The following is a 15,591-nucleotide window of genomic DNA, read 5'->3' on the forward strand; positions in this document are numbered from 1 at the left end:
ATCCACTTCCTGAGGGGGCGGAGTCAGACAGCTCATTAACATTTAAAGCCACAGACACAGAAACAGCTCATTCTGAGCAGGGCTGAAACAGAGGGGTTTTCAGACATGCAAAACTCCAATACTGGACTGTTTTTTCAGCAACAAACTTCACAGGCATGTTTTGGGGACCTCTGACACCGATATAAACTAGTCTTAAAGGGGTAAAATAGGTGACCTTTAAAACTTTATTTAGGCTAGGAATCTACTTTTGTTCAACTATAACATAATTGTGGTCCCTGGCCTACAGAAAGTTAAAAATCACACGACTGAAACACATAGCAACGGTTATTTTGGCCATCAGTGTTGGCATCTGCCCTAATCAGTGCATCACTTGTCATTTTTTTATCAATCAAGACGTTTCAGTGCAAACACTCTTCATACTGTTCCTTTTAGATACAGATGTTCTCTTCACAATCAGACATATTATGAGGCTGCGAGTCACTAAAACTGTATGGAATTGGACCAAAAATGCTGCAAAAAAACACTCTTAGAATTTAAACCTCCTCACAGATGTTTATCTCCCCAGTAAGACCATGCATATGTACATCTGTCACATGTTTGGATTCTAATCTCTTAAAACACTCATAAGATACTTATCACCATACCAAAAAAGGCATGTATGTAGTTTTTCAGCCTGTTCATTCAAACATTACTAAACCTATTCCAGCTCCATTATGTTCCTCTTATTCTCTCACTGATCCAGCATGATAATGGCTCTATATTAACTAACCCCGGCGTGGACGGATGAATACTTTCTATCTGCCCACACCGGGGTCCTCCGAGGCCATCTCAGCGTGGCGTTTCTCTGATGAAACAGCAGCGAGCGGAGAAGGGCTGAGGGAGTGGGCGATCAGGACACAAACTGTTTCCCTGAAACAAGCAGCAGGATGAGCTGGCAGAGACGTGGCATCCATACCTCCAGCACAGCCAACACAGCATGCGTCCTCACTCAGGCTTTTCTCAATGCGTCTGGCTAATTGCATATGCAAGAAGTAAATAAACTGTTCCAACTGCATGTGAGCGGGCTCATTTGCATGTTAACGACAACAAATGTCTCGCGCTTCTTCTTGTAATATCAAGCTTGTGTTGTGCATGTCCTTTAGCTGTATGTAGGCTTTTTTTTCCTCTACTCAGCTACAGTTCCTCTCAAAGTGTAATCAAAGATAGCCACGGCGGCAGCAAAACAACAGAAGAAGGAGTGTTGATGAAGCCAGGTGATGATGTGAGGAGGCAGACATCATTAGCCCCCATCATCACACTTCATCAAAGGAGAGGGAGTGTGCCCGCTAATGAGCTGGAAGTATGAACAAAAGCAGATGGCTCTATGAGTCAGACAATAAGGCGCTCATAATTGAATATATATCATGCGTTTCCATTTAAGCAGCAGAGCCATTTTTCTTCATGCTGTATCTCAATGGAAAATCCATTATCAGAGGCACTGAAGAGCTGCCATCACAGCGAATCAGCTGGATTTCAATGAGACTTTTCAGTGCAGAGTTAAAGGGAAGCGCAGATAACAGCCTGAGGACTGTTTGTATAGAGATGCAACCAGTAATTCATTAATTGATAAACAGAATGAAAGAGAATGACAGTTATATCTTTAAGATGGCGTAATCTGTGGTTCCATTGAGGGCTGAACGATTTAGGAAAATAATATAATTGCAATTTTTTTCTCCAGTATTGCAATTTGATATGCGATGATTCCATAAATCTCTTTTATTCGTAGACAAGGGCTGAAAAATTCTTTAAAAACATCGAATTCTGATGATTTAGACTCATATTACAAATTGGATATAATTGTTGCATTAAAGGGGTTCTGACATTCTCATATTTAATAAGAAAACAGTGCAAAAATGAAGGTAGGATTTTTTTATAGACTATTCTAAAAACAATGGCACTTGAATGATTGCGTGATACGTCATGCATAACATCTCTGCTGCAAAAAAAAGTTTAAAACTGCGATTTTGACACAAATTTCAGGTCAAAGAAATATTTCACCTTCTGCGATTTGAAGATTGCAGCAGGACACAGAGCGATTTAATCTCATTTATGATTAACTGCCCAGCCCTAGTTCCACTGAGGGAAATTATTCGATATTCAATTAACTACTTTGATGATCAATTAATCAACTGTTTGTTGCATTAATCAATAACTACTGATATTTGATCAAGCAGTTGTTCAATTATAAGAAAATAACAAGATTGAAAGCTAATTAAATAACTATTTTTCTTTATGACACACTTTTTTATTTGAAAAAAAATTAACCTACCAATATTTTTATTATTGATTAATCTATTATGTAATTTAAAACCAGCTTTATCAAACATTCCTTCCAGCTTCCCTTGCTGCTCTTTTTATTTTTGATATTGCAAAAAAAAAAAAAAAAAAAAGGTTTTATGACTGCAAAATAATCTTTTGGACCTTGGTGAGGCATTTTGTGTTTTTTCACACTATTCAAAAGGAAGATTAATTGATTAATCCTGAAAAGCTGGCAGATTAATCAGTCAGAGTAAAGAGGTTCCCAGTGTTCCTCATACTCAGCTCATGCTCTAATTCACAGTTTCTGCAGCTAATGTGCACCATCAACTATAACAAGAGTTTTTTCAGTCAAATGTAAGATTAAAAGTCTGTTTCACTCTCACTTTGCTCCTGCTCTCTCTCTGTGTTTGAAAAATGAGTCACAAACTGCGTATAAAGCCCAACTTTGTGAATGAAAATAAAGTTGCAGCCCAAACAAAGGAGAGACTGTGATTACAACTCTGAACATGACAGCAGCTGTCAATCATCCCACACTCTGCCAACATCTTTAGCACAATGCACAGAGAAACTTGGCTGCTGTTCGAGCTGCTCTAATCTGTTTTTCCTCTTGAAAAGCTCACAGCAGGACGGCTGTCTGTGGAGCAATTAAAGCCTCTTTCTTAGTCCAGACGCCCCCGAAACAACTGGAAGCACTCTTCCTCCTCCTCCTCCTCCTCCTCGGCGTTAGACAGCAAGTGCAACACCACTCACCCCCAGTTTCTTACTCCGTATCCTCACGTATCCCTGTTTGACTATGTCGTTGAAGTTGGAAGCCATGGTGACGGGAAGCGGGTAGCCTCCCAGGCCGAGGTGTAAAATTCAGTAAAGTCGCCTCTCCTCGTCGGTGGGGGAACGTTTCACGCGGCGGTCGGTCGGTGTGACATCCAGCAGCAGGAGAGCGAGCCGTGGGCAACCTGCTCCTGTGTCAGCGCTCAGGCTGCCCGGCTTCAGCGGCGCGATCCATCCGGGAGAGGAGGAGGAGGAGGAGGAGGAGGGAGATACCATTCGTCAGCTGATTCATTGAGCACGAGAGGAGAGAGCAGGGGAGAGGCGCGCGCTTCCTGGACCACACCATCCCCGAGACAGGGGCGAGGGGTGGCAGGGAGGGGAACTGACGCGGGGAGGAGGGGCTACCCCCAATCAAGAGGGCTCGTTTTATCCTGCAGATATCAAACTCACCCCACATGTAGGGTTTTTAGTTAGTAACCCTGCTCAACCAGAGAGACACATAGATGAAAAATACCTTTGCAATCTAAGTGGCAAAAAAAAAATGGTTAAAGAGGCTGTAAAAAGAAGTTAAAGGTGGCCAAAATGGCCAAAAAGCAGCAAAAAAGGGACAAACATAGGGAGGACTAGTAGCAATAATGGTCAAAAGTGCCAAAAATAAAATTAAAAAAAAAAGTGAAAAGGGACCAAAATGGGCAAAAAGCAGCATACAGGTAGCAAAAATGGCCAAAAAGCAGCAAAGAAAGAGGCAAAAATGGAGAGAAAAAGTAGAACAAATGGTCAAAAGCACCAAAAATGTAGCAAAAACTCAGTATAAAGTGACTAAACTGGACAAGAAGCAGCTTAAAGGTGGTCAAAATTGGCATAAAGCTGTAACCCAAAAATGGGTGAAAAGGGGTAAAAAATAGGAAGATAAAGTAGTAAAAGTGACCAAAAAAAATGAGTTACAGGGGGCAAAAATGGTCAAAAGCTGCAAAAACATATCAAAAAATCGGTGGAAAGTGACTACAACTGGCAGAAAAACAACATAAAGGTGGCAAAAAAGCTGTAATAAGGTGGCAAAACATTGGAAAAAAATTGTATCTAATGGCAAAAAGCAGCTTATATGGGCAAAAAGTGGCAGAAAATGGCAAAAAAAAAAAAGAAAAAATAGCAAAAAGCAGGACAAAAGTGGCAAAAAATGGGCTAACACAAATGCAAAAAATGGGCTAAAAGCAGCAAAAATGGGGAGGAAAAGTAGCAAAAAAGGTCAAAAGTGCCAAAAATGTAGCAAAAAAATCAGTGAAAAATTACCAAAATGGGCAAAAAGCAGCATAAAGGTGGTCAAAATGGGCAAAAAGCTGGAAAAAGCTGGCAAAAATGAGAAAAAAAGGGGGAAATATAGCAAAAAGCAGGACAAAAGTTGCAAAAATAGGTGAAAAGCGGCAAAAAGAAGAGGCAAAAATGGGCTGAAAGCAGCTAAAAAGTAGCAAAAAATGCATGAAAAGGGGTCAAAATGGGGAGGAAAAAGTAGGAAAAACAGGCACCTCTCAAAACTACGTTTTATACTCCTGCTCAAGTTTTTTTTTTTTTTTTTTTTTTTTGGTCTAATTTTAAAAGGAAAAAGGAAGTTGTCTGAGAAAGTCATTTATTTTTAAGTCCTAGCTGGAAGCACCAATTACAGGCCATCACTCCTGGAGGCTTCATTGTCACTCATCAGTAAACAAGACTGTTTGAAAATGAGTCTTCATGTATTTCTGGGCCCACTGCAACCGTTTCTGCTGTGAGCATTGGTTAGGGGGGCTGAATAGTAGGTTTATGCACGACTGCAAGCCTCTGGAGGATCCTACACCTTGAGGTTGGTGGGACTCCAGAGGCACCAGCAGCTTCAAATACCTGTTTGCTGCTTTGTAATGGCATTTTAGCAGCTGCTTTCTTAATCTGATCAATTTGTCTGTCAGAAACCTTCCTCATTATGTCTTTATCTGCATGAACCCGTCTGTGCTCTGAATCAGCCGCAGATTTCTTCGAAGTATGATGATCACGCTTAAGTTTTCCTGAAATATCTCATGTTTTCATAGCTTGTCCAAGGTATTGCACTAGTTGAGACTTTTCAGCAGCAGAGATCCTTTTTCTTTCCCATATTGCTGAAACCTGTGGTCTGCTTAATAATGTGGAACGTCCTTCTTCAGTAGTTTTCCTTTAATTGGTCACCTAGCAGACTAATGATCACAGGTGTCTGAGATTGATTTCAGAGATCCTAAGAGCCCTGAGACACAAAACCATCCATGAGTTTAACTGAAAAACAAAAAACTGAATGTTTATGACACTAAAATCTAATTTGCATAATAATGTGGAACACAGTGTATATTTCCATGAATAAGTTCACTTCTTAAGATGTAACATTTACATTTACATTAACAGTTTTGTTTATGTTCTGCATCTTATGTTGGCTTATTGTTCTAAGAAAGAAAATCATGTAGCCCCAGACAAACAACAATTATCAGTAAAATCATGTAAATCTACAGCTGAAGCTTCAGAGCAGTAACTATTGCCCTGTGACATTTGCTAAATAGTTGGAGTTTACTCTGTGGATATATGGCAAACTTAATATGCTCGACTGTATTTCATCTGGAAACGCATAAACTTTAAATTTAGATTATTTTTCTGTAAAAGCTGAAGAAAGCAACCTGCACAGATGTAAGAATCATGTCATATAGCTCATGTCAAAGTTGATGTTTTCCTGTGATTGACTTCAGAAAGTTTAATTTCCACATATTTTACATTTATCTCACACAAAGTGAAATATTCAAGACTTACAGCTTATGAAAATTAAAAATCCACCACCACTGAATATTAGAATATTGTGGAAAAGTCCAATTTGTAAAGGTCTCCTGAGCCGTTCCTGAGGCCTCCAGGCTGTTCTCATAGTGAAGTAGCGAAGCATATTCATGGAGAGGAGAGGAGGACGGAACTTTCTTCCTGGGGGCGGGGCTAACTCCCCACATGACATCATGAGGGGAAAATCTGAGGCTTGTTTCAGCACACTTTTTCTAAAAGGTGGAGTAAACGGGGGAGGGGATGGATTTTTGTGATTCTTTGGGGGATTGTGGACAGGCCAGAGACACATTTTTTTGTTAGAAATGCCTGAAAAAGTGTATTTTGTGTATGTGAGCTTTATGGCTCAAGGGAAAAATTTTACTCCTGACAATATAATTTTATTATGCAGTTTTCTAGGGAACAATAAACGTGAATTTATAGTCCATTGGATTTTGAAATTGCATTCCCAGACAGATCAGGTATCAAAATTTGTGGTTTGTGAAAACTTTTTATTGTTTATTTCAGCCAGAAACCGGTTAAATAATTTTGTTTGTGCATAAATTTTAAAAAGGGGGAAATAGAACTGTTTGAAAACAGATGATTGTGAGTTTGGAGAGAATTTGTGCATTGATGAAATTTCACTGGCCCTCATGTTGTAACAGTGTCAGTCTAATCCTTACATTTACTCTTAATGCTCATATTTTGGGCTGGGAAACAATCAAAATATACAACAAATCAAGCCACAGATTAATAGGGGCCCTTGTGGTCCTTCATCCCTTTGATCACCAAAATCATGCAAAGGCAAGAGCCCAAGGTCAAGATCAAGGTGTTCCCTTTAAAACCGTCCTCCAATAAGAAGACCTGCTTGATGAATTTTGATGCAACTTCTGAAATATAAAGCAGCCATTCATATTCCGGCCTCCTCTTCTCCCCCCTCCAATATGTTCAAAGAAAATATGCAAATGTACAGCAGAGCTTAGCGTTCAGACTCATTTGCAACACACTTTGTACTTTGCCTTTTGGTTATTACCTGTCTGAGTGTGAATATCATTTCCATATTTTTTCGCCACACCGCTCCCTAATAAGGAAATACAATCACCGGAGTGCGAGCGCCATGTTTTGTCATTATTAGCCAGCCTTGAATTGATGCTGTTTGATTTGTTGAATAATAAAACCAGATCGGCCGGCTCCCTGTTAAAGGATCAAATGAATTGCGTACAACAAAGCAGAGCACACAACCAGCGCCTGCAGCGTGTGCGTTATAGGGGCGGCGCTGCAGATTGGCAATCAAAAAAGCTCTGAAAATAAACGCACAGAAACAAAAGTTTTGATCCCTGCTGAAGCTGTAATCCTGATCGGGATGTAGTTAGAGGCATGGTGTGTGAATGGCACAGATTGTTAGGTAACAGATGGCTCAGGTGTATTGATATGAGGGGGCTGCCATTACTTATGTTGATTAAAATCTAGACAAGAGGACTCAGTTATGTAAGAGGGTTACATAAGCCACCATATGATTAAGAGGAGATCAATTCCTTTGTTTGACGGTCTGAATTCTAACAATGCAAAACTACCACACATCAATGTGGATGTTTGGACTGATTTCCTTCAAGGAGGCACAACTATTCAAGCATATTCCTCTCTACTGCTCATTCTAGTTCATGTATTTGTTGCTCTGAAATAAAACATCCTTTGCTTTTACACACAGGGGGCTCTGTTAAGTGGGAATAGGCTGCTGCCACTTTGAGGAGTGCTTTTTTGTCAAGTGTCAGCTTTTAAGTCCAGAGGTAAAACTCAATGTCTGTATTTTCCATCCTGTTCATCGCATCCACAAGCGCGTACGAAAACATCAAGCTGCCATCCTTCCAACAAACAGCCTGACTTTGATATTTCCTCATGTCTCCCTGGAAGTGTCCTCAAATTTCAGACTTGTCAAAGTTGTTTTGTCTTTATAATCCTCTTTGTACAACATGGCGCCGCTCCATTCCCACAGCCTCGCCGTTCTCTAAGAAAACAATGCTGACAGCAACAATGTCGTTTCACTGAGCTAAATATTGGGCTCTGGTATTACTAGAACCGTCCTAGATTTCACAGAGGTAATAACCTGCTGCACTACAAGACCAACAACCAGGCTGGAATCACAGGTGGAGAAGATGTGTAGTCAGCGTGCAGGCGGACACACATCCGAACATATGGCCCTGACATACATGAACGACTGCCAGCGGGGTTGGATGTGTTGAGAGTCACTCAAGAGCAGACGGTCATTCGTCAAGGTCACAAGTGAAGCAGCCAATATCTGCTGAGCTGTAGAACAAACAGACGATATTCTGCAGCAGTTTTCACAGCCTCTTTTTCTTGAAGCCACATTTTTACTGAGACCTTTTAGTCCCAGGAACTTTTCAGGAGAATTAAGGATTTCTCTAGCCACTGTTTTTAAGTATTTTAGACAAAGTAATCTTCTGATTCAGAAAACGTCAATCCTTATTAACACAAGACATAACCATGACATTTATTCATATATAAATGAAACCGTCTCTAAACTTTATTTCAACTCCTAACACATCAGCTTGAGGATTTTTATTCTTACTGTTAGCTTTCTTTCCTTTTCTGGGTCCTGGTTCTGAAACCAATATTTGATGAGATCTTCCCTGATGACTTATTTTCAGTCAGTTAGACAAATTTGAATTCAGTAAGCCAGTCCAAGCTGTTAAAATAAGCTCAATTTCAGTTTTTTTTTTTTAAATGCTTAAACACGATTTTGAAAACAGGGCCCATTTTGTCAAAACACTACACACAGTTCACACAACCAAACACACAAGTAGCAGAACACCTCAGATCCTTTTCAAAATGAAACACTCTTGTAAAAACTATACACTAATCTATAAAACCATACTTTGTTTCCATATGAAACACACACATCTCATATGACTTAATTCTGTGTGAACCAGTTACACACTGCTGATGCTAACCTAAAACACTTTTAGCAATTCTACTTCTCAGTGATTGGAGTACTGTAAGTGAAGTACACAGAGAGAGTGCAAATATACAATAAATTCACTAAACACGACACACAACCAATGCTGCAGACTGATGAAAATATTTATTTCTCTCCATATACCCAAATCAGTTAACATGTCAGTACCACAGTAGTGTGCATAACACTGTAAGCTCAGTAAGTATCAGACAAACATAGATACTGTAGCACAGGTTACATTTACAGTAAAAAGAAAAGACAATCTGAAAAAAAAAAATGAAAATACAGTACAGAAAATACTAGACATTATGTCTTTACCTAGCTGGATCTGGCCAGAGAGTTTCATAAGCATCACAGGCGATATCCTCATTGGCAAGACAACGTGGGAAGAACTGTCTTGAATGTCGACTCCATCCTCGCACAGCTGCGGCGTCAATTTGGTCACAGGCCTCCTCCATGGCCCGAATGAGGGGTACCTGAGCCTGGGACTGGAGAATGTAAACCCTCCACTGCCATGCCTAGAAAAACTCTTTGATTGGGTTTAGATTTTTTTGATGAATTTGGTCTTCTTCTTTGAGCATGTTCTCTTTTTGCTTCAGGTCTTCCTCTTCCTCTTCCTCCGTGGATTCTCCCTCTCACTCTTCTTCTTCTGACTCCTTCCATTTTGGTTGAAGACAGGTGAACTCAGCTGCTGCGTTTTTATAGTGCTTACGCCTGATTGGTGTGTCTACAATTAAGCAATTGTGTGTTTGCGCACCTGATGGCTGTGTTTAACCAATGACTCATTAGTGTGGTAATTTGACAGTCAGTGCTTTGGAATTGCAAGGAAGTGACATCATGATATACTTCTGCGTCTAATGTATACAAGTGTGTTTAGTGTTTTGCAAATCACTGTATTTATTGTTCTGCAAAAAGTGTGAGGCTGATATTGTGCTTATAGTGGCGCAAATCTGAGCCGATGTTTTGCTCCTTGAGTGTAAGGTTTTGATAGTTGTGTAATACTTTTGATTTTAGAGTTTATGCAGTCGAAAAAAAAACTGTAATAATATAGATTTTTTAAACACATTCAAGTTGTAGCATCAGCCCAACAGGGTCGCAAGCTAAAGTTTTTTTTTTTTTTTTTTTTTTTTTTTTTTTGTAAAACAAGCGGTCAAGCCCTCGGTGTGAAAGCGGGAGGTTCATAACGCTTTTCACCTCGTACCCAAGGACTCGAGTTTGTATGTGTAGAAATCAGATTCGTATTCGTGACTGCTTGAAGTCTTAGCTTTTAGATTCATACTCACTTAAAAACACTCGTAATTTGCTGAATCATATATACTAAACCCTTTTTTTTTTGTTGGTACAAAGCATTTAATTGCACAAGTTTTCAAACACAAAGTGTCAAAGTTATGCATACAGACTTTTGACAGTGATGGTACGCCATATTAAGTGGAAAGTAAAAGCAAATTGCAATTTATATGTCATAGCTGTGTCATTATAATCAGTAACAGAAAAACTAATTTGCTGGTATTAGGTGGTTGCTGACTTAATAGCTTGCACTTGTGGGTACATTTGCTTTTCTTCACCATAGTCTATTATAGAAATGATCTGTATGTACTGTACACGCTGTGTATTTTATTCTGTTGTGCTGATTGTAAGCATGGTTTATCAGAGCCTAGTTTTCTCACATTTACATCTGTGTAGGCATTATACTGAAGCACTGAATCACTCTGACTTTGCTTTGTATCTGTGCTTCCTGCAGCGAGGATGGAGCCAGTCCAAAGTGAACGCCTGATGGACTGCTTTCGAGTCTTCAAGAAGATGAAGTTTCTTGGCCATGCGAAGCTTCCCAAGTGGAAGGCCTTCTTCAATCAAGACTGGACTCATGACTTTTCAATCATTTAGGGGCAAGTGACTTTATGTTTCATCTTCATTCATTACACCAAGGACTACCTGTCATACATATGGACACAAGCTTTTTTTTTTCCCCCAAGATCTAAACTGCTTTGTGAGTATACAGACAAGTTATGTTTTGATGTGTTTCAAGGTTCCTTATAGCAAATATATAACGGCAGAGTTTCTTATTGTTATCAGACAGCTTGAATCTTTTGTTTAAAGTAGGAGTATTAGGGCACTACTGCAAAAATCTAGCAAATTAACTGAAATTTCTCATGTTTTGTACTGTATTTTTTACGGTAGATTTCTGGCAACAACAGCTGCCAGTAACCTTGTAAAGCAGATGGATATGCCCATTTCCTTGTTTCTCACTGGCGAATCCATCTTGTTAAGCTCCCATCTGAACCATTTGGGCCCGGTTAGAAAGTGACAGGACCAATCAGCGACAAGGGGCAGTATTTTCAGGCACGGCAGAGTCGTGACGTAAACAAGCAGCAGCAAGAGGCCGGTGCAATTATGGGGGAAGAGCTTGGCGTGAATGCTGCTAAAGCACCAGTTTTATCAGAACTTGAAAAGATTTCTTTGTTAAAACAACAAAGAACAGCAGTGAGTTATTTTCCTTTTCAAAAACAACAAAAGTCAAGCACTTACACGTCTATAGTCACCATGTTTCGTGTTATTCCTTGGCAGCTGCGCGTGCGCAGCTCGATAGCTGCTATGTCATGTATTTTTTTGCTCTGATTGGCCCGTAAAGATGTGACAGAACATTCATCCAATCACACAGAGTTTTTTCAAAGCCTCTGCTTTCTCTCAAAACTTTCCTATTGAAGCTTTCCAAGATGGATGTGTGAAACAAACCAATCTAGCATGTCAGGTTAAAGCTGCCTGTAACTTACCATAAAATTTAAAGTTGGGCAGTATTTAACTACTACCGTAAAATCGTCAAACTTCAGCTGTAATTTCTCATTTTTTGTACAGTATTTTTTAACTGTAAATTTCTGGCAACCACAGCATCCAGTAATTTACCGTAAAATTTAAAGTTAGGCTGTATTTGCTACTACCGTAAAATCTGCAAACATCAATTGTAATTTCTCATTTTTTTGTACCGTATTTTTTACGGTAAATTTCTGGCAACCACAGCTGCCCGTAATTTTTTTTTTTTTTTTTTTTAAGATTTATTTTTGGGCCTTTTCATGCCTTTATTTGATAGAGGAAGGACAGTGGGTAGACTTGGAAACAGGGAAGAGAGTGGGGAGAGACATGCGGTAAAGGGCCACAAGCCGGATTCGAACCCGGGCCGCCTGCATACACGGGTAGCGCCTTTAACCACCCAACCATCTGTGCTCCCAGCTGCCAGCAATTTACCGTAAAATTTAAAATTGGGCGGTATTTTGTTGCTACCGTAAAATCTTTAAACATCAGTTGTAATTTCTCATTTTTTGTACAGTATTTTTTATGGTAAATTTCTGGCAACCACAGCATCCAGTAATTTACCGTAAAATTTAAAGTTGGTATTATACTGTAAATTAATACACAGTAAATTACTGTTTATATATTTCTGATTACAGTTTTTTACTGCTAAATTAAATAAAGAATATTACTGTAATGTTGCAAATGTACAGTAAAATACTGGAAATTATTTTTTACAATAAATAACTATATTTTCAGTATGTTGACTGTATTTTTATCTATCAATATTTACTTTTATCATCATTATAAGTATCATTGTTGATAATAATTATAATATTGTTTTTATTATCATTAGTATTGTCATTAATGATAATCACCACCATCATCATCATTGATGATAAAGACAAAAGACAAAGGTATTAATTCCTTTTCAAGCTTTTTTATTGAAAGCCTAATAGCGTTTGTCGAGGTTAACAGTGACACAAAGTCCCACTTGAAATCCCCAAGTTTCTTAATGAGCGTGCAGATGTGGATTTACTGATGTTTCCTCCTCTTACTTGGTGTCTTGTCATTGCTAGTTGTTGTTCCCCTCTCTGGATTGATGTCGATGCAGCATCTAGAAAAACAAAGTAAAACAACAAAATCAGTCTTTCAGGTGACAATCTATTAATAAGACTTGGTGACTGTTGTGCAAAGGAGTAGTGCAAAACATTCAACTACAGGATAATCGGCGCATTCGCACAGGATAAGCAAAGTCATATGTCCCACTGAATGACTTTGAAAAATTAAAGAAAATATAGATTTAAATTTTCATTTATAATTTCAAAAATTAATAATCGCAAAAATGACAGAAAACTTGACAAAAATGTCACAAAAACTTTGAAAAAATGCAAAAATGGCAAAAAGGAAATATCCCCCAAAAATTGTAAAATAAATAAATAAATGAAGAAAAATCCAACCGCACCAGTATGCCTGTCGTCCTGCGCATTGCACATCTCGTCTTTTTGTGTTTCTTTGTTGGGTTTTACTGGGCCTGAAGACAATTAGGGTAACACTGCATTTTCAGAGGCTGTCATTAAGACATTGGGACTCGACTCTTGTTCCTGTCATGTAGTGCAGCAGCTCAGGCACTCACTCACTCGCAGAATAGACGGACAGACTGTTTTTTTTACCGTGGAATGTTAGAAAAGTTTGTTTTTGTTGTACTTGTATCAGTGGTTTTCATTAGTGTTACGATTTGAGTATTGTATGTGTGGAATAGTTCTTACCTCTGGATGAATTTCAGCTTGCAAGCTGCATCTTGCTGATATTGGAGATTGAAGTTATAGTAGGAGGAGAACAGCACAGCCAGCCCACCAACAAAGGATGTTCCCTCACACAGCATTTAACTCTGCGAAGTTAACTCCACCTCTAGAGCCCTTATCTTTGATTCAAACAGCACCTTCTGTCTGCTATCCTTAGTTTGGTTCCGTGATTTAATCATCTTCAATTCTGCCTGGAGCTTCTCATAGTCCTCATGTTGTTTAGTCATTTGTTCTTCCAGGCTCATTTCCTTAGTCTTTAAATCGAGCAACTTGACCTCCAATTCATCTTTGTTTGATTGGTACGCTGCATCTTTCCTGAGCATTTCATTCTCCACTGTCTCTAATCTTTCAGTAAAATCTCATTCTGCTCAGTTCTTCAGCGTTCTGTTGTTCATAGCCTTTGGCTTGTTCTTCAGAATGGGCCCTCTTTGCTTTTTCCTCTTCTTATCCTGAAGTCAGCCTCCCAACTTTAGACTGAAGTGTCTTCACATCTCTGAAGACATTCATTAAAGAGTCACACAAGGCCCGTGCATGTTCACCTACCTCTAAGTGACCTGCATCTGTGTCCTCTTTTTCTGAGTCAGCCGTGCTGAGGCCATCGAAGGACTTGCTTGGTGATGTCACATCAAAAGACCTGCAGGCTATAAAGTGAACTGTGAACTAACACAGACATACTTCTGATAGCAGTTAATTCATTAATTCAAAGGGGACACATCTCTGTTTAACCTGGTACTTAGACAACTAGTACAGAAACCAGTGCTGTTTGAGAAAAAGAAAATAAATTTCTATCAATACAGCTCAGTAACGTGTTTTGACAAGCTTAACTTACCTTCACTCTTAAGCAAAATGTCTCAAGACGATTTGCCGTCCACATCTTCATCCATCTGACACAGGATAGTAGGTCCAAAGCTCCACTGTCATTGTCCAATCACGGCCATCAATGTCCAATGTCACATTGGACGTAATCCAATCAAAACCATCACTGTCCAATGTCAGATTGGACATTAGCCAATCAGGATAACAATGTTTGTAGCCAATTGTGACACCACCCGCTCTGAGCGCTGGCATTTTTATTCTGCCATATAACTTATAGTTACTGAGGTTAGAGTTTCTCTTTTTTCACTGAAGAAAGATCACCAAAGTGAGTAAATTTTACATCTCTTTTGTTATATGCCAAAGTGAGTAAATTTTACATCTCTTTTGTTATATGCCAAAGTGAGTAAATTTTGCATCTCTTTTGTTATAAATAAACGCTAAATTAGCATCCTTTTCAAACGCCATTCATCCGTTTGTCATTCACTTGTCAGGCAAGTGTACAGTAAACACGCTAGCTAAAGCAATGGTCGAGAACAATGATTGTAAACATTTATTTAGAAAACTTTAGTCAAGGTAGCCAGCTTTCGGTGTGTTGTTACCTTCCAGCAAGCTAACGTTACCGGTAAAATGGCGTATTTGCACTATGGAGATGTCTCGAGTGATCTAAACCGAAGTTTGTACCGTTTAATTGAAAAAATAAAGCATTTGTCATAGTTAAGTCAAGCCAGTGTGTGTGGGAAATGGATGGTTGTTTCAATGACTGATTTACACATAAAGCGAGAATTTTTTTCAGAAATTAGTGATGGGTCATGAGCCGATGCTTTGTAGTGAATCAGAAGAGCCGGCTCGCGTAGCGTGAGAGCTGGCTCCTAGTTTTTTTTTTTCTTTTCGCTGCTTAGCTCTCATAGTGCTCAGCCCCAGCTCTGGTCAGAGCTTTGTTTTGATTGGCCAGCATGGCGGCCATGCAGCCAGTGACGTGAGTATAAAGGAGTATTACATAGGATTAATATTATATAAGATTGTGAAAACAGAGAGGGGGGTTTCGCTACCCAATCTGTCCCGGAAACCCGATTTGTACTGGGCATGTGCAAACACGTCTACATCTGCTCGACATTAATTCTAACCCTAACCAGTGGAATTTAAATGCTAAACCTAAGAATGGTTTTGTAACGGAATAAATGCACAAAATTAGGCAACTATAAGGCTTTTCATAAAAACGCTGAATGCAAAAGGGTTTTCAACACACCAACCATTATTTTTTTGCAAAGTTAAGGTAAAACATAGGGCTACAAAAGATCCTAAATAAAGAGCCGTTTGGGGGTCGAAAGAGCCGGCTCTTCTTTGGGAGCCGAG

The 15,591-nt window shown here is 39.2% G+C and overlaps 1 protein-coding gene across 1 annotated transcript in view; it reads right to left on the bottom strand.

The window, feature by feature from the left end:
• The window catches only part of dok6 (docking protein 6), a 116,796-nt gene extending 113,519 nt beyond the window's left edge, over positions 1 to 3,277 (bottom strand). The window contains exon 1 of the mRNA XM_041814285.1: positions 3,049 to 3,277. Coding sequence (XP_041670219.1) covers positions 3,049 to 3,114 — 66 coding nt within the window. The 5' untranslated portion in view covers positions 3,115 to 3,277. The remainder of the gene's footprint in view (positions 1 to 3,048) is intronic.
• Between the last annotated feature and the right edge of the window lie 12,314 nt (positions 3,278 to 15,591).

Source organism: Cheilinus undulatus, linkage group 19 (assembly GCF_018320785.1).
Source record: "Cheilinus undulatus linkage group 19, ASM1832078v1, whole genome shotgun sequence".
In the NCBI taxonomy this organism is placed as follows: domain Eukaryota; kingdom Metazoa; phylum Chordata; class Actinopteri; order Labriformes; family Labridae; genus Cheilinus; species Cheilinus undulatus.